This window comes from Arachis stenosperma, chromosome 10 (assembly GCF_014773155.1).
Source record: "Arachis stenosperma cultivar V10309 chromosome 10, arast.V10309.gnm1.PFL2, whole genome shotgun sequence".
Classification (NCBI taxonomy): Eukaryota; Viridiplantae; Streptophyta; class Magnoliopsida; order Fabales; family Fabaceae; genus Arachis; species Arachis stenosperma.
In genome coordinates, this window is record NC_080386.1 from 110,072,973 (window position 1) to 110,091,889 (window position 18,917).

General features: G+C 42.2%; 1 protein-coding gene and 1 non-coding gene across 2 annotated transcripts; both read left to right on the forward strand.

The window, feature by feature from the left end:
* The first annotated feature begins 2,816 nt into the window (after positions 1-2,816).
* On the forward strand, positions 2,817-3,671 carry LOC130957458 (uncharacterized). The gene has a single exon (XM_057884316.1). It carries the CDS (start codon positions 2,817-2,819, stop codon positions 3,669-3,671), a length of 855 nt encoding a protein of 284 aa, XP_057740299.1.
* A 13,769-nt stretch (positions 3,672-17,440) lies between these two features.
* Positions 17,441-17,548, forward strand: LOC130958472 (small nucleolar RNA R71). The gene has a single exon (XR_009077592.1). It is a non-coding gene; the product is annotated as a small nucleolar RNA R71 (small nucleolar RNA).
* The last annotated feature ends 1,369 nt before the right edge of the window (positions 17,549-18,917 follow it).

Below are 18,917 nucleotides of genomic sequence, written 5' to 3' on the forward strand. Positions count from 1 at the left end.
CCACACTACCGAAACAAATACACCCAAAGAAAGCTCTGATCTACACCCGAGCGCCTGCTATAAATTCCAGATAATCAATCAAAACTAATACATTACATTCAATCCACAGATTTATGTTGACGCGTTAGTCTCATAGTCAATGTTCACGAATTATTCAGCTACACAATGCTATACAAATTACTACAACAAAATTCAGAGTAAACGTATGTAAATCAAACCTCAGGAACTTCGTAAGATTCAAATTCATAATCCACTTCACACTGATTCAGCTGAGAATCTGACGTTGAATCAACCATTATCTTCAAAACGAATCCAAACTATGATTTTAGTAAACAAAAATCGATAGAAAACGAAGCTGGAGTTAAAAGAGAGAAAAGCGAGAAGAAGAAGAACGAGAAGAAGAAGAAGAACAAGGAGAATAACGAAGAATGAAACAAATCTAGAAATAAGGAGAGAAGAACGAGAAGAAAAAGAACCAGAAGAAGAAGAACGAGAAGAAGAACGAAGAAAGGAAACAAATCTTTTAAATTTGGTAGTTATATAGCGCGTATATTAGACGTAGGGTTGCAGCGCGTTTTAAGGGTTTATTGGTTAATAAACTTGTAAAGCATACAAGCCCTAATGGCTTGTACGCAGAACTTTTCTGAATTATTTATTTATCAAAGATAAATTTTCTGAATTATTTATTTATCAAAGATTTAAAATGTATGCTTTATGGTTAGCGATAAAATTATAGTGTTTAAGGTAAATATATTTATTTAAATTTTCTTTTTCTTTTTCTTTTTTTGATATTTATCCAACATTTCTTTCATTTAGCTTTTAGAAAAAGTTATAGTTACATATATACTATTGTATTTGTAGAGTTACTTATCTATTAAGGATTTATGGTAAATATTTGTTGATAGAGTTAAAATTTGAGAGTATAGATTTCGTTACTAAACTTTATATTTTTATATTTAAAAAATTAGTATTATTTTAATATTTTTGTATAACATGCATTTATTTTATCAAATAAATAAGGTGTAAATTATTAATATTAATATCAATCTATCAAATCAATCAGCCTGGAAAAATTTTCTCTAGTAGAATATAAGTTTTAGTAGTGCTAGGTGAGTTATTTTTTCTATAACTAAGTGCAACCAAATTTTTTCTAGAATATAAGTTTTATTGACCTAACAAAATTACTCATACAAAATGTGGGCATAAATTAAATATTTCAATCATGAACTTCTTCCCTTTTTTGTTGCTGCTACTGTAGCTATTGTCAATTTTTTTTCTTCTTCTCTATTTTGCATTTTTTCTTTTTTTATTGTTTCTTTTTGGTTTTTCTCTTCTCTTATTGTTTTTTTTAAGAAGGAAAAACTAATAAAAAAAATAGAAACATAACAAAAAGAAGAAAATGAAAAATAGAAAAAAAATGAACTAAAAAGAAGGAGAAAAAGAAGGAATAGGAGAAACAAAAAATACAAAATTTATATGTTTTTTTTACAAATTTTTTATTTTTATTTTAAAAAAGATTTTGTTTTTTTCAAACGATTATTACAAAAAAAATTATCCTGCAAATTGAAAAATAAAAAAATACACAAAAATTTATGAAGGTGAATACATAAACTTTGAAGTAGAATAATTGCATTGACTAAATAAAAGAAAAACAAAAATTCTTAATTGCAAAATACAGAATTGTGTTTTAATTATATTATAGATTTAGGGTGTATGCATGGTTTATGAAAAATTTTAAAGTTTTAGGGGTTAAATTTAGTTTATAAACATTTTTATACATTTAACACATTAATATTAATTTTAATTTTTTAAAATTATATTTTGTTACGGCCTAGCCCAAAGGGAATCTGGGCCGACCCGACCCACTAACCACCCGACCAGAACGGTCGGGTGATGCGCTCATATCCGATCCGAACACGTGTCCGGGACAACTGGCCACCACAGCTCTGTGAGGAAACTTCGCAGAAGGAGGGTTCTGCCCTTGTGGGACCCACATCTGACATAGTATATAAGGGGAGGGTCCTACCCCTCCCCCAAGGTACGTCACACATTCCACCTAACCCATTTCTCACCTGCACACTACTGACTAGAGCATCGGAGTGTCTTTGCAGGTGACACCCCCTCCTTCCACAACAAGAGCTCGGCTACCCGGCTGACCGGATCCCAGCACGATCGTGATCAAAGCATTCCCAGCTCCACAAACTCCACCCGAACCGTCCAGTAACCGTTCAACAGAACATTGGCGCCGTCTGTGGGGACGTCTAAATGGAAGTCGTGCCGGGCTTTGGAGACCAAGGCCGAACAGCCGGCGCAGAGGGGGCAACCTCTGTTGCCTCACCGGGAGGGCGACGCAGGCCCCCCCAAAAACGCACCGAACCACGCACAAGGACGCGAGAGACGCGACCCTTTAGAGGAACTGGCAGTGACAGCGCCATAATAATGTAGGAGCTACGCCATAGGGTCCAGAACCTGGAATGACAACTAGCCGATCAAGAGCATGATCGATGAACCACCGATCCTAGCTACTCCCCGTCCCCTGAAAGCCGGGAGAGAGATTCCCACCGGAGTCGCCCCCGGCACGCCTCCGCCTCCAAAACGGAAGTGGAAAGCACCCGAGAAGATTCGCCCATCCCGAGAAGACGGAACGACACAATCATCTACTCCCGAGGCAAGGAAACGCGCCACACGGGACGAGATCGTGAAGATGGAGAAGGGAGCCTGTGAGGACACGGCAACCCGTGATAATGGGCGCCACCCCGTTCCATCGGTCCATCCTTGAGGTCCGGTTGCCGAAGCACTTCGACAAACCAACGGACATGAGGTACGATGGAACCCAAGACCCTCTGGAACACCTCACGGCCTTCGAGGCTAGAATGAATCTGGAGGGAGTAGGAGACGAGGTGAGGTGCCGGGCCTTCCCGGTCACCCTGGTTGGACCTGTGATCCGATGGTTTAACGGCCTCCCGCAGGGATCCATCTATGGGTTTTCAGACATCAGTCGTGCCTTCTTGGCTCAATTCACAACACGAATAGCAAAGGAAAAACACCCGATCAACCTGCTCGGGATAACCCAAAGGCCCGGGGAGCCGACCAGAAAATACCTGGACCGCTTCAATGACGAATGCTTGGAAATTGACGGTCTAACTGACTCGGTGGCCAGCCTCTGTCTGACGAACGGCCTCCTGAACGAGGACTTCCGAAAATACCTCACCACGAAACCGGTTTGGACGATGCACGAAATCCAAACGGTAGCTAAGGAATACATAAATGACGAGGAAGTCAGCCAGGTCGTGGCTGCCAATAAACGTCACTCCAGCTACAATCAACCTAGGCAACAAGGTAACGGAGAGAGACAGAAAGAACAAGCCAAAGAGGGAGGGCCGAGCAAGGCACCCAGACCGTTTTCCCGGATCGGGAAATTCACCAACTACACTCCACTCACTCTCCCCATCATGGAAGTTTACCAGCAAATAGCCGAGAAAGGAATCTTGTCGAAGCCCCAACTACTCAAGGACCGTACGGGGGGAAACAAGAGCCTCTACTGTGACTACCACAAGGGCTATGGGCACCAAACACAGGACTGCTTTGACCTGAGGGATGCACTAGAGCAAGCCATAAGGGACGGTAAACTCTCAGAATTCTCCCATCTTATAAGGAAGTCGAGGAGGTGACATCGCGACCAAGACGAGGAAGGCAAGACCCGGTCGGCAAAGCGGCGACAAGAGCCAGAAGACAAAGACCATGGTCTCACCGTGATAAACGTAGTAACCGCCAAAAACACCGCACCAAGGTCGAGATCGGCGCACAAGAAAGACGCCAACATCCTGGCGGTCTCTTCCGTGCCGATGTTAAGCTCTAAGAAGCCCCCATCTATTTCCTTCGGCCTAGAAGATCAGTGGTTCGACGAGGCCCCTGAAAATCCACCCATGGTCATCACGGCCAGGGTGGGAACAGGCCTCGTAAAACGAATCCTTGTTGACACAGGGGCGGACTCGAACATTATGTTCCGCAATGTGTTCGACGCACTGGGATTAAGGGACGCCGACCTATCGACTCATCAGCACGGGGTCATCGGGTTAGGCGACCACTTCATCAAGCCAGATGGAGTAATATCCTTGCCGATTTTCGTGGGACAGGCCCAAGGCCGAAGATCGGCAATGGCTGAGTTCGTTGTTCTCTGAGATTCCACGGCCTACAACATCATCTTGGGCAGGAAGACGATTAACGATGTTGAAGCAATAATCAACACAAAGCTACTAGTCATGAAGTTTATTACCGATGACGGATCTATAGGGTCCATAAGGGGAGACCTAGAAACGGCGGTCGCTTGCGACAACGCCAGCCTCTCCCTAAGGAAGAAATCTAAAGAGGCGTCGGGGGTGTTCTTGGCTGACCTAGACGCTAGGGTAGACGACAAGCCCAGACCAGAACCAGAGGGGGACCTGGAAAAATTCAGGGTCAGTGAAACGGAGGAAAAGTTCACGTTTGTCAATAGAAACCTCCCACATGAATTGAAGGAGCCTCTGGTAGAAATGATCAGGGCCAATGGGGATTTGTTCGCTTGGACACCGGCCGACATGCCGGGCATATACCCCGAAGTCATGTCACACCACCTGGCCGTCAAGTCGGAAGCACGCCCGGTAGCCCAACAGAGGAGAAAGATGTCACGGGAGAGGGCGGAGGAGGTGGCCAGGCAGACGGCCAGCCTCCTAGAAGCAGGTTTCATACGAGAACTAGACTACTCGACCTGGCTCTCGAATGTAGTTCTGGTAAAGAAGCACAGCGTTAAATGGAGAATGTGCATAGACTACTCAGACCTTAACAAGGCATGCCCTAAAGATTGTTTCCCCCTCCCCAACATAGACGCACTCGTCGACGCGGCGGCGGGCTACCGGTATTTGAGCTTTATGGATGCCTACTTCGGCTACAATCAGATACCGATGCACCGATCTGACGAGGACAAGACAGCATTTATAACGCCTGGGGGAACCTTCTGTTATAAGGTGATGCCGTTCGGCCTAAAAAACGTGGGGGCAACATACCAAAGGCTGATGAACAAAATATTCCGCGACCTCATAGGCAAGACGGTGGAAGTCTATGTAGACGACATCCTTGCAAAAACTACGCGACCCGACGACCTCCTGAATGACCTGGCAAATGTATTCGCGTCTCTCCGACAACACGGCATGAAGCTTAATCCCCTCAAATGTGCTTTTGCTATGGAAGTTGGAAAGTTCCTAGGGTTCATGATAACCCAAAGGGGGGTAGAAGCTAACCCTGAGAAATGCCAAGCGATACTCCAGATGAAGAGCCCGGGTTGTATCAAGGACGTCCAGAGATTGGCAGGGCGACTAACCTCGTTATCCCATTTTCTCGGAGCTTCGGCAACAAAAGCCCTACCCTTTTTTAACCTCATGAGGAAAGAGATAGCGTTTGAATGGACGCCCGCATGCGAGGAAGCTTTTAGACACTTCAAGGAAATCCTGGCGGCACCCCCTGTGCTCGGGAAGCCAAAGGACGGGGAGCCGTTATACCTATATCTCGCCATAACAGGAGAAGTCCTGGCCGCGGTTTTGGTACGAGAAGAAGGAAGGGCTCAACAGCCAGTCTATTTCGTGAGCAGAGCCCTACAAGGGGCTGAACTAAGGTACATCAAATTGAAAAAGCTAGCTTTGGCACTCTTGACCTCTTCACGGAGGTTAAAACAATATTTCCAAGGTCACCGGATTGTCGTAAGGACGGACCAAGGAATCCGACAAGTACTCCAAAAACCCGATTTGGCGGGAAGGATGATGACTTGGTCCATTGAACTTTCCCAATATGACGTACGGTACGAACTCCGGTAAGCGATCAAGGCGCAAGCGATGGCTGACTTCCTGGTAGAAGTGACGGGGGATCCAACCAAAGAGACACGCACACGGTGGAAGCTCCACGTGGACGGAGCCTCCAATCAGACGTCCGGGGGCGCCGGGATCATCCTGGAAAGCCCAGCCAAGGTCATATACGAACAGTCGATCAAGTTCGAATTTCCCGTCTCGAACAACCAAGCAGAATACGAAGCCTTCATAGGGGGCTTAGCCCTAGCAATGGAAGTTGGAGCGACAAGGTTGGAAATATGCAGCGATTCACAAGTCGTCACCTCCCAAGTAAACGGGAGCTACCAAGCCAGAGACTCAGTATTACAAAAGTACTTGGAGAAAGTCAAGGATTTGAGCCAGAAGTTTGAGGAGGTCATGATCCACCACGTTCCAAGAGAAAGGAACACACGGGCGGATCTCCTATCAAAATTGGCTAGCACCAAACCGGGAGAAGGTAACCGATCTCTCATCCAAGGTATGATGAGGGAGCCGGCGGTCAAGGATAAGCCCCTCATGGTTGGACCCCATCACCAGCTTCTTAGAAAATGGCAAACTCCCCGACGACGAAAAAGACGCCAAGAAACTGAGAAGGGAAGCGGCCAAGTACGCGATCATCCAGGGTCAGCTGTTTAGGAAAGGACTCAACCAGCCCCTATTGAAATGTCTACACCCCGACCAAATGGACAACGTCCTCAGGGAAGTCCATGAAGGATGTTGCGGACATCACATAGGGGGTAAGGCCCTAGCAAGAAAATTAATCCGAGCTGGATACTATTGGCCATCAATGATGGCAGACTCTAAAGAATTTGTTAGAAAGTGCGTCAAGTGTCAAGAGAACGCCAATTTCCACAGGGCACCGGCCTCCGAGCTAAGCTTGTTAACGTCTTCCCGGCCATTCTCACAGTGGGGAGTCGACCTCTTGGGGCCCTTCCCGGTTGGTTGATGAGCGGATAATTTATACGCTTTTTGGCATTGTTTTTAGTATGTTTTAGTTAGTTTTTAGTATATTTTTATTAGTTTTTAGTTAAAATTCACTTTTCTGGACTTTACTATGAGTTTGTGTGTTTTTCTGTGATTTCAGGTATTTTCTGGCTGAAATTGAGGGACCTTAGCAAAAATCTGATTCAGAGGCTGAAAAGGACTGCAGATGTTATTGGATTCTGACCTCCCTGCACTCGAAGTAGATTTTTTAGAGCTACAGAAGCCCAATTGGCGTGCTCTCAACAGCGTTGGAAAGTAGACATCCTGGGCTTTCAAGCAATATATAATAGTCCATATTTGCCTGAGATTTGATGGCCCAAACCGGCGTTCCAAATCAGCTCAAAACTGCCCGGCGTTAAACGTCAGAACTGGCACAAGAATGGGAGTTAAACGCCCAAACTGGCACAAAAGCTGGCGTTTAACTCCAAGAGAAGTCTCTACACGAAAATGCTTCAATGCTCAGCCCAAGCACACACCAAGTGGGCCCGGAAGTGGATTTTTATGTCATTTACTCATCTTTGTAAACCCTAGGCTACTAGTTCTTTACAAATAGGACCTTTTGCTATTGTATTTTAAAAAAAAAATCTTTTGATCATGTTTTTATGATTGAACCCTCTTTGGGAGGCTGGCCTCACGGCCATGCCTAGACCTTGTTCTTATGTATTTTCAACGGTGGAGTTTCTACACACCATAGATTAAGGTGTGGAGCTCTGCTGTACCTCGAGTATTAATGCAATTACTATTGTTCTTCTATTCAATTCAGCTTGTTCTTGTTCTAAGATATCACTTGTTCTTCAACTTGATGACTGTGATGATCCGTGACACTCATCATCATTCTCACCTATGAACGTGTGCCTGACAACCACCTCCGTTCCACCTTAGATTGAGTGGATATCTCTTGGATCCCTCAATCGAAATCTTCGTGGTATAAGCTAGAATTGATGGCGGCATTCAAGAGAATCTGGAAGGTCTAAACCTTGTCTGTGGTATTCTGAGTAGGATTCAAGGATTGAATGACTGTGACAAGCTTCAAACTCCTGAAGGCTGGGCGTTAGTGACAGACGCAAAAGAATCACTGGATTCTATTCCAACCTGATTGAGAACCGACAGATGATTAGCCGTGCTGTGACAGAGCGCGTTGAACATTTTCACTGAGAGGACGGGATTGTAGCCACTGACAACGGTGATGCCCAACATACAACTTGCCATGGAAAGGAGTAAGAAGGATTGCATGAAGACAGTAGAAAAGCAGAGAGACGGAAGGGACAAAGCATCTCCACACGCTTATCTGAAATTCTCACCAATGAATTACATAAGTATCTCTATCTTTGTTTTATGTTTTATTCATATATCCTCCATAACCATTTGAGTTTGCCTGACTGAGATTTACAAGGTGACCATAGCTTGCTTCATACCAACAATCTCCGTGGGATCGACCCTTACTCGCGTAAGGTTTATTACTTGGACGACCCAGTGCACTTGCTGGTTAGTTGTGCGAAGTTGTGATAAAGAGTTGAGATTGCAATTGAGCGTACCATGTTGATGGCGCCATTGTTGATCACAATTTCGTGCACCAAGTTTTTGGCACCGTTGCCGGGGATTGTTTGAGTTTGGACAACTGACGGTTCATCTTGTTGCTTAGATTAGGTATTTTTTTTCAGAGTTCTTAAGAATGAATTCTAGTGTTTCAAGGTGATGTTCTTATCATCACCAAAGCTGATTGATTCTCATCAATTTAGCTCTTGAATGCAATGTCCTGCTGAAGCTTGGCTAGCCATGTCTAATTTCTTTAGACTAAAGCTTTAGACTAACATTGCATGATTCCTGGAATTCTGATGAGCGGATAATTTGTACGCTTTTTGGCATTGTTTTTAGTATGTTTTTAGTAGTTTGAGTTGAGTTTTTAGTATATTTTTATTATTTTTTAGTTAAAATTCACTTTTCTGGACTTTACTATGAGTTTGTGTGTTTTTCTGTGATTTCAGGTATTTTCTGGCTGAAATTGAGGGACCTGAGCAAAAATCTGATTCAGAGACTGAAAAGGACTACAGATGCTGTTGGATTCTGACCTCCCTGCACTCGAAGTGGATTTTCTGGAGCTACAGAAGCCCAATTGGCGCGCTCTCAACGGCGTTGGAAAGTAGACATCCTGGGCTTTCCAGAAATATATAATAGTCCATACTTTGCCCAAGATTTGATGGCCCAAACCGGCGTTCAAAGTCACCTTCAGATTTCCTAGCGTTAAACGCCGGAACTGGCACCTAAATGGGAGTTAAACGCCCAAACTGGCATAAAAGCTGGCGTTTAACTTCAAGAAGAGTCTCTACACGAAAATGCTTCATTGCTCAGCCTAAGCACACACCAAGTGGGCCCGGAAGTGGATTTTTATGTCATTTACTCATCTCTGTACACCCTAGGCTACTAGTTCTCTATATATAGGACCTTTTACTATTGTATTTGAAATCTTTCAATCGGAGGATCTTTTGATCATGCTTTGATGATTAAACCCTCTTTGGGGGAGGCTGGCCATTCGGCCATGCCTAGACCTTGTTCTTATGTATTTTCAACGGTGGAGTTTCTACACACCATAGATTAAGGTGTGGAGCTTTGCTGTACCTCGAGTATTAATGCAATTACTATTGTTCTTCTATTCAATTCCGCTTGTTCTTTGTCCAAGATATCACTTGTTCTTCAACTTGATGAATGTGATGATCCGTGACACTCATCATCATTCTCACCTATGAACAAGGTGACTGACAACCACTTTTGTTCTACAAGCAATCAAGGCTCTAGTGAATATCTCTTGGATTCCTGATACACGATGCATGGTTGATCGCCTGACAACCGAGTGCTCGCCTGACAAACGAGCCAGCCATTCCGTGAGATCAGAGTCTTCGTGGTATAGGCAAGAACTGATGGCGGCATTCAAGAGAATCCGGAAGGTCTAACCTTGTCTGTGGTATTCTGAGTAGGATTCAATGATTGAATGACTGTGACGTGTTTCAAACTCCTAGCAGGCGGGGCGTTAGTGACAGACGCAAAAGAATCGATGGATTCTATTCCGGCCTGACCGAGAACCGACAGCTGATTAGCCATATGCTGTGACAGAGCATAGGAACATTTTCACTGAGAGGATGGGAGGTAGCCACTGACAACGGTGAAACCCTACATAAGCTTGCCATGGAAAGGAGTAAGAAGGATTGGATGAAGATAGTAGGAAAGCAGAGAGACGGAAGGGAAGGCATCTCTATACGCTTATCTGAAGTTCCTACCAATGAATTACATAAGTACCTCTATCTTTATCTTTATGCTTTATTCGTATATCACTATACCCATTTGAGTCTGCCTGACTAAGATTTACAAGGTGACCATAGCTTGCTTCATACCAACAATCTCCGTGGGATCGACCCTTACTCGCGTAAGGTTTATTACTTGGACGACCCAGTGCACTTGCTGGTTAGTTGTGCAAAGTTGTGTAGTGATCACAATTTCGCGCACCAAGTTTTTGGCGCCGTTGCCGGGGATTGTTTTGTGTATGGACAACTGACGGTTCATCTTGTTGCTTAGATTAGGTATTTTTTTTTCTTCAGAATTCTTAAGAATGAATTCTAGTGTTTCATGATGATCTGTTGAAGTCTGGCTGGCTGTAAAGCCATGTCTAATCTTATTGGACCGAGGTTTCAACTGATCATCACAAGAGCTTGTTGATTTCTATCAATCTTGCTATTGGAGCAATGATCTGCTAAAGCTTGGCTGGCCATTGGCCATGTCTAGTGTTTTGGACCGAAGCTTTCTTTGAAAGCTTGGCTAGCTGTGAAGCCATGTCTAATTCCTGGACCGGAGTCTTAGACTAGCATTGCAATGATTCCTGGAATCCAAACTGAGAATTCTGAAACCTTTATTTTCTATTTTCATATAATTTTCGAAAAAGCACAAAAAAATTTACAAAATCATAAAAACCAAAAATATTTTATGTTTCTTGTTTAAGTTTAGTGTCTAATTTTAAGTTTGGTGTCTTGCATGTATTGTTTATTTGATCTTGGTTCTATTTTCAAGTCAATAGTACAGGGAACTGAAGATTCAGAACATGCAGCAGAGGAATTACACAGAAAAAGCTGGGCGTTCAAAACGCCCAGTGAAGAAGGACAGACTGGCGTTTAAACGCCAGCCAGGGTACCTGGTTGGGCGTTTAACGCCCAAAAAGGTAGCATTTTGGGCGTTAAACGCCAGAATGGACACCATTCTGGGCGTTTAACGCCAGGATGGCACAAGGGGGAGGATTTTGTTTTCAATTCAATTTTTTTCAAGTTTTCAAAGTTTTTCAAAATCAAATCTTTTTCAAATCATATCTTTTCAATCAAATGTTTTCAAAATTAATTTCTTTCCTTTTTCAAAGATACTTGCTAACAATTAATGATTTGATTGAACATTTCAAGTATGTTGCCTTTTCTGTTGAGAAAGGTTTAATGTTTGAATCATATCTTTTCTTGATAGCCAAGTTATTAATTTTAAAAATCAAATCTTTTTAAACTTGTTTTCAAATCATATTTTCTCAATCACATTTTTTTTAACCAATCATATCTTCTTAACCTCATCTTTTTCAAAATAGTTTTCAATCAAATCTTTTTGACTTCTAATTTCAAAATCTTTTTCAAAAATCACTTGATTCCTTTTCCACTGTGAGTTTTCGAAAATTATCAATCAATTTTTCAAAGTGATTTTAAAAACTTTTTAATTAATTTTCGAAAATTCTCTTCCCCTCTTCCCACATCCTTCTATTTATGGAGTACCACTCCTTCTCAATGCACAATTCGAACTCTATCTGATTAAGTTCGAATTTTCTACCTCTGTCTTCTATTTTTTTTTTCCTCTGACACCTCAAGGAATCTCTATACTGTGACATAGAGGATTCCACATTTTCTTGTTCTCTTCTCTTTCATATGAGCAGGAGCAGAGACAAAGGCATTCTTGTTGAAGCTGACCCTGAACCTGAAAGGACCTTGAAGCGAAAGCTAAGAGAAGCTAAGGCACAATTCTCTATAGAGGACTGGTGCGCGAAATTGTGAACAATACTTTTCACAACTCTCATAATCCCCGGTCATGAACTCCAAAAACTTGGTAGTTCAATTCCATGGCATTACACAACTTCGCACAACTAACCAGCAAGTGCACTGGGTCGTCCAAGTAATACCTTACGTGAGTAAGGGTCGATCCCACGGAGATTGTTAGTATGAAGCAAGCTATGGTCATCTTGCAAATCTTAGTCAGGCAGACTCAAATGTTTATGGTGATGAACGAAAATAACATAAAGATAAAGATAGAGATACTTATGTAATTCATTGGTAGGAACTTCAGATAAGCGCATGAAGATGCCTTCCCTTCCGTCTCTCTGCTTTCCTACTGTCTTCATCCAATCCTTCTTACTCCTTTCCATGGCAAGCTCGTGTAGGGTTTCACCGTTGTCAATGGCTACCTCCCATCCTCTCAGTGAAAGCGATTGCATATGCTCTGTCACAGCATAGCGGAATTCAGCTGTCGGTTCTCGGTCAGGCCGGAATAAAATCCATTGATTCTTTTGCGTCTGTCACTAACGCCCCGCCTGCTAGGAGTTTGAAGCACGTCACAGTCATTCAGTCATTGAATCCTACTCAGAATACCACAGACAAGATTAGACCTTCCGGATTCTCTTGAATGCTGCCATCAGGTCCTGCCTATACCACGAAGATTCCGATTAAAGAATCCAAGAGATATTCACTAGAGCCTTGGTTGCTTGTAGAACAAGAATGGTTGTCAGTCACCTTGTTCATGAGTGAGAATGATGATGAGTGTCAATCATCACCTTCATCAAGTTGAAGAACAAGTGATATCTTGGACAAAGAACAAGCGGAATTGAATAGAAGAACAATAGTAATTGCATTAATACTCGAGGTACAGCAGAGCTCCACACCTTAATCTATGGTGTGTAGAAACTCCACCGTTGAAAATACATAAGCATAAGGTCTAGGCATGGCCGAATGGCCAGCCTCCCAATGATCTAAGATAGCATAAAACGAAGATAGCTACCAAAGTCTACAGATACAATAGTAAAAGGTCCTACTTATAGATAACTAGTAGCCTAAGGTGTACAAAGATGAGTAAATGACATAAAAATCCACTTACGGGCCCACTTGGTGTGTGCTTGGGCTGAGCAATGAAGCAATTTCGTGTAGAGACTCTTCTTGGAGTTAAACGCCAGCTTTTATGCCAGTTTGGGCGTTTAACTCCCATTTAGGTGCCAGTTCCGGCGTTTAACGCTGGAATTTCTGAGGGTGACTTTGAACGCCGGTTTGGGCCATCAAATCTTGGGCAAAGTATGGACTATCATATATTTCTGGAAAGCCCAGGATGTCTACTTTCCAACGCCGTTGAGAGCGCGCCAATTGGGTATCTGTAGCTCCAGAAAATCCACTTCGAGTACAGGGAGGTCAGAATCCAACAGCATCTGCAGTCCTTTTGAGTCTCTGGATCAGATTTTTGCTCAGGTCCCTCAATTTCAGCCAGAAAATACCTGAAATCACAGAAAAACACACAAACTCATAGTAAAGTCCAGAAAAGTGAATTTTAACTAAAAACTAATAAAAATATACTAAAAACTAACTAGATCATACTAAAAACATACTAAAAACAATGCCAAAAAGCGTATAAATTATCCGCTCATCACAACACCAAACTTAAATTGTTGCTTGTCCCCAAGCAACTGAAAATCAAATAAGATAAAAAGAAGAGAATATACTATAGACTCCAAATTATCAATGAAACTTAGCTCCAAATTAGATGAGCGGGACTAGTAGCTTTTTGCCTCCAAACAGTTTTGGCATCTCACTTTATCCTTTGAAATTCAGAATGATTGGCTTCTTTAGGAACTCAGAATCCAGATAGTGTTATTGATTCTCCTAGTTAAGTATGATGATTCTTGAACACAGCTACTTATTGAGTCTTGGCTGTGGCCCAAAGCACTCTGTCTTCCAGTATTACCACCAGATACATACATGCCAGACACATAATTGGGGTGAACCTTTTCAGATTGTGACTCAGCTTTGCTAGAGTCCCCAATTAGAGGTGTCCAGGGTTCTTAAGCACACTCTTTTGCCTTGGATCACAACTTTATTTCTTTCTTTTTCTTTCTTTTCTCTTTCTCTTTTTTTTTTCGTTTTCTCCTTCCCTTTTTTTTTTGTATTCACTGCTTTTTTCTTGCTTCAAGAATCATTTTAATGATTTTTCAGATCCTCAGTAACATGTCTCCTTTTTCATCATTCTTTCAAGAGCCAACAATTTTAACATTCATGAACTACAAATTCAAAAGACATATGCACTGTTCAAGCATGCATTCAGAGAACAAAAAGTATTGCCACCACATCAAACTAATTAAGCTAGTTTTAAAGATGAATTCGAAATCCTGTACTTCTTGTTCTTTTGTAATAAAAACAGTTTTCATTTAAGAAAGGTGATGGATTTCATAGGACATTCATAACCTTAAGGCATAGACACTAAGACACTAATGATCATAAGACACAAACATGGATAAACATAAAGCATAATTTTCGAAAAACAGAAAAATAAAGAACAAGGAGATTAAAGAACGGGTCCACCTCAGTGATGGCGGCTTGTTCTTCCCTTTTGAAGGTCTTATGGAGTGCTTGAGCTCCTCAATGTCTCTTCCTTGTCTTTGTTGCTCCTCTCTTAGTTGTCCCATGTTGGAACTCAATTCTCCTAGGGAGGTGTTAATTTGCTCCCAATAGTCTTGTGGAGAAAAGTGCATCCCTTGAGGCATCTCAGGGATCTCATGATGAGAGGGGTCTCTTGTTTGCTCCATCCTTTAGTAATGGGCTTGAGGTCATGCCTTCTCAGTTGAACCGGCTTCCCTCTTGAATTTCTCTTCCATTGGGCGTCCTCTTCACAGATATCTATGAGGACTTGGTCCAACCTTTTGATCAAAGTTGACCCTTCTTCATGGCCACAACTTCATAGAAGTGGTCTTGATGCACCCTTGAGATGAATCTCTCCATCTCCCATGACTCGGAGGAGGAGGCTTTTGCCTTCTCTTTCTTCTTTCTAGAGGTTTCTCCGGCCTAGGATGCCATAAATGGTTATGGAAAAACAAAAAGCAATGCTTTTACCACACCAAACTTAAAAGGTTTGCTCGTCCTCGAGCAAAAGAAGAAAGAAGAGAGTAGAAGAAGAAGAAATGAGGAAGAAGGGAATGGCTTTGTGTTCGGCCATGTATGGGTGGGTTTGGGTGGGAAAGTGGTTTGAATTTGAAGGGTGAGGTTGGTGGGGTTTTATGAAGGATGGATGTGAGTGGTGAAGAGAAAGATGGGATTTGATAGGTGAAGGGTTTTTGGGGAAGAGGTATTGAGGTGATTGGTGAATGGGGGAAGAAGAGAGAGGGTGGTGGTGGGGTAGGTGGGGGTCCTGTGGGGTCCACAGATCCTGTGGCGTCAAGGAAAAGTCATCCCTGCACCCAATGTTGCTCAAAATCACGTTTTGAGCCATTTCTGGCGTTAAACGCCGGGCAGGTGCCCATTCCTGGCGTTTAACGCCAGGTTCTTGCCCTTTTCTGGCGTTTAACGCCAGTCTGGTGCCCCTTTCTGGCGTTAAACGCCCAGAATGGTGCCAGACTGGGCGTTAAACGCCCAACTGCTAGCCTCACTGGCGTTTAAACGCCAGTGAATCCTTCCTCCAGGGTGTGCTATTTTTCTTCCTGTTTTTCATTCTGTTTTTGCTTTTTCAATGGATTTTGTGACTTCTTATGATCATCAACCTACAAAAAACATAAAATAACAAAAGAAAATATATAAAATATAATCATTGGGTTGCCTCCCAACAAGCGCTTCTTTAATGTCAGTAGCTTGACAGATGGCTCTCATGGAGCCTCACAAATGATCAGAGCACTGTGGGAACCTCCCAACACCAAACTTAGAGTTTGAATGTGGGGGTTCAACACCAAACTTAGAGTTTGGTTGTGGCCTCCCAACACCAAACTTAGAGTTTGACTGTGGGGGCTCTGTTTGTCTCTGATTTGAGAGAAGCTCTTCATGCTTCTTCTCCATGGTGACAGAGGGGTATCCTTGAGCCTTAAACACAAAGGATTCTTCATTCACTTGAATGATCAGTTCACCTCCATCAACATCAATCACAGCCTTTGCTGTGGCTAGGAAGGGTCTGCCAAGGATGATGGATTCATCCATGCACTTCCCAGTCTCTAGGACTATAAAATCAGTAGGAATGTAATGGTCTTCAACTTTTACCAAAACATTCTCTACAAGTCCATGAGCTTGTTTTCTTGAGTTGTCTGCCATCTCCAATGAGATTCTTACAGCTTGTACCTCAAAGATCCCTAGCTTCTCCATTACAGAGAGAGGCATGAGGTTCACACTTGACCCTAAGTCACACAGGGCCTTCTTGAAGGTCATGGTGCCTATGGTACAAGGTATGGAAAACTTCCCAGGATCTTGTCTCTTTTGAGGTAATTTCTGCCTAGACAAGTCATCCAGTTCTTTGGTGAGCAAGGGAGGTTCATCTTCCCAAGTCTCATTTCCAAATAACTTAACATTTAACTTCATGATTGCTCCAAGGTATTTAGCAACTTGCTCTTCAGTGACATACTCATCCTCTTCAGAGGAGGAATACTCATCAGAGCTCATGAAAGGCAGAAGTAAATCCAATGGAATCTCTATGGTCTCATTTTGAGCCTCAGATTTCCATGGTTCCTCATTGGGGAACTCAGAGGAGGTTGGTGCACGCCCATTGAGGTCTTCCTCAGTGGCGTCCACCTCCTCTCTTTCCTCTCCATATTCGTCCATGGTTATGGCTTTGCACTCTCCTTTTGGATTTTTTTCTGTATTACTTGGGAGAGTACTAGGAGGGAGTTCAGTAACTTTCTTGCTCAGCTGACCCACTTGTCCTTCCAAATTTCTGATGGAGGACCTTGTTTCATTCATGAAACTTTGAGTGGTTTTGATTAGATCAGAGACCATTGTTGCTAAGTCAGAGGTATTCTGCTTAGAACTCTCTGTCTGTTGCTGAGAAGATGATGGAAAAGGCTTGTTATTGCTAAACCTGTTTCTTCCACCATTATTATTATTGAAACCTTGTTGAGGTCTCTCTTGATTCTTCCATGAGAAATTTGGGTGATTTCTCCATGAAGAATTATAGGTGTTTCCATAGGGTTCTCCTAGGTAATTCACCTCTTCCATTGAAGGGTTCTCAGGATCATAAGCTTTTTCCTCAGATGAAGCTTCCTTAGTACTGCCAGGTGCATTTTGCATTCCAGACAGACTTTGAGAAATTAAATTGACTTGTTGAGTCAATATCTTGTTCTGAGCCAGTATGGCATTCAGAGTGTCAATCTCAAGAACTCCTTTCTTCTGACTAGTCCCATTGTTCACAGGATTTCTTTCAGAAGTGTACATGAATTGGTTATTTGCAACCATTTCAATCAGCTCTTGAGCTTCTGTAGGCGTCTTCTTCAGATGAAGAGATCCTCCAGCAGAGTTATCCAAAGACATCTTGGATAGTTCAGAGAGACCATCATAGAAGATACCTATGATGCTCCATTCAGAAAGCATGTCTGAGGGACATTTTCTGATTAATTGTTTGTATCTTTCCCAAGCTTCATAGAGGGATTCTCCATCCTTCTGTCTGAAGGTTTGGACTTCCACTCTAAGCTTACTCCATTTTTGAGGTGGAAAGAACTTTGCCAAGAAGGCATTGACTAGCTTTTCCCAAGAGTCCAGGCTATCTTTAGGTTGTGAGTCCAACCATATTCTAGCTCTGTCTCTTACAGCAAAAGGGAATAGCATCAGTCTGTAGACCTCAGGGTCAACCCCATTAGTCTTGACTGTGTCACAGATTTGCAAGAACTCAGCTAAAAACTGATGAGGATCTTCCATTGGAAGTCCATGGAACTTGCAATTCTGTTGCATTAGAGAAACTAATTGAGGCTTAAGCTCAAAGTTGTTTGCTCCAATGGCAGGGATAGAGATGCTTCTCCCATAGAAGTTGGGAGTAGGTGTAGTAAAGTCACCCAGCACCTTCCTTGCATTGTTGTTGTTTTCGGCTGCCATGTGTTCTTCTTCTTTGAAGAATTCGGTCAGGTCCTCTAAAGAGAGTTGTGCTTTGGCTTCTCTTAGCTTTCTCTTCAAGGTCCTTTCAGGTTCAGGGTCAGCTTCAACAAGAATGCCTTTGTCTTTGCTTCTGCTCATATGAAAGAGAAGAGAACAAGAAGATGTGGAATTCTCTATGTCACAGTATAGAGATTCCTTAAGGTGTCAGAGGAAACAAAAAATAGAAGAAAGAAGGTAGAAGAATTCGAACTTGATGAGATAAAGTTCGAATTGTGCATTAAGAAGGAGTAGTACTCCATAAATAGAAGGATGTGGGAAGGAGGGAAGAGGATTTTCGAAAATTAATTAAAAAGATGTTAAAAACATTTTAAAATTTGATTGATAATTTTCGAAAATTGAGAGTGGAAAAGAAATCAAGTGATTTTTGAAAAAGATTTTGAAATTAGAAATTAAGAAGATTTGATTGAAAACTTATTTTGAAAAAAAAATGTGATTAAAAAAAATTTTGATTGAAAAGTTATGGTTTTAAAAAGATATGATTGAAAAGATATGATTCGAAAACAATTTTAAAAAGATTTGATTTTTAAAAATTAATGACTTGCCTAACAAGAAAAGATATGATTCAAACATTAAACCTTTCTCAACAGAAAAGGCAACAAATTTGAGATGTTCAATCAAATCATTAATTGTTAGTAAGTATCTTTGAAAAAGGAAAGAAATTGATTTTGAAAGCATTTGATTGAAAAGATATGATTTGAAAAAGATTTGATTTTGAAAAACTTTGAAAACTTGAAAAAAAATTGATTTGAAAACAAAATTCTTCCCCCTATGCCATCCTGGCGTTAAACGCCCAGAATGGTATCCATTCTGGCGTTTAACGCCCAAAATGCACCCTTTTTGGGCGTTAAACGCCCAGCCAGGCACCCTGGCTGGCGTTTAAACGCCAGTCTGTCTTCTTCACTGGGCATTTTTG

Bases quoted from the DNA above. Each gene is read 5' to 3' on its own strand.
- LOC130957458 (XM_057884316.1), top strand. From the start codon at position 2,817: ATGAGGTACGATGGAACCCAAGACCCTCTGGAACACCTCACGGCCTTC.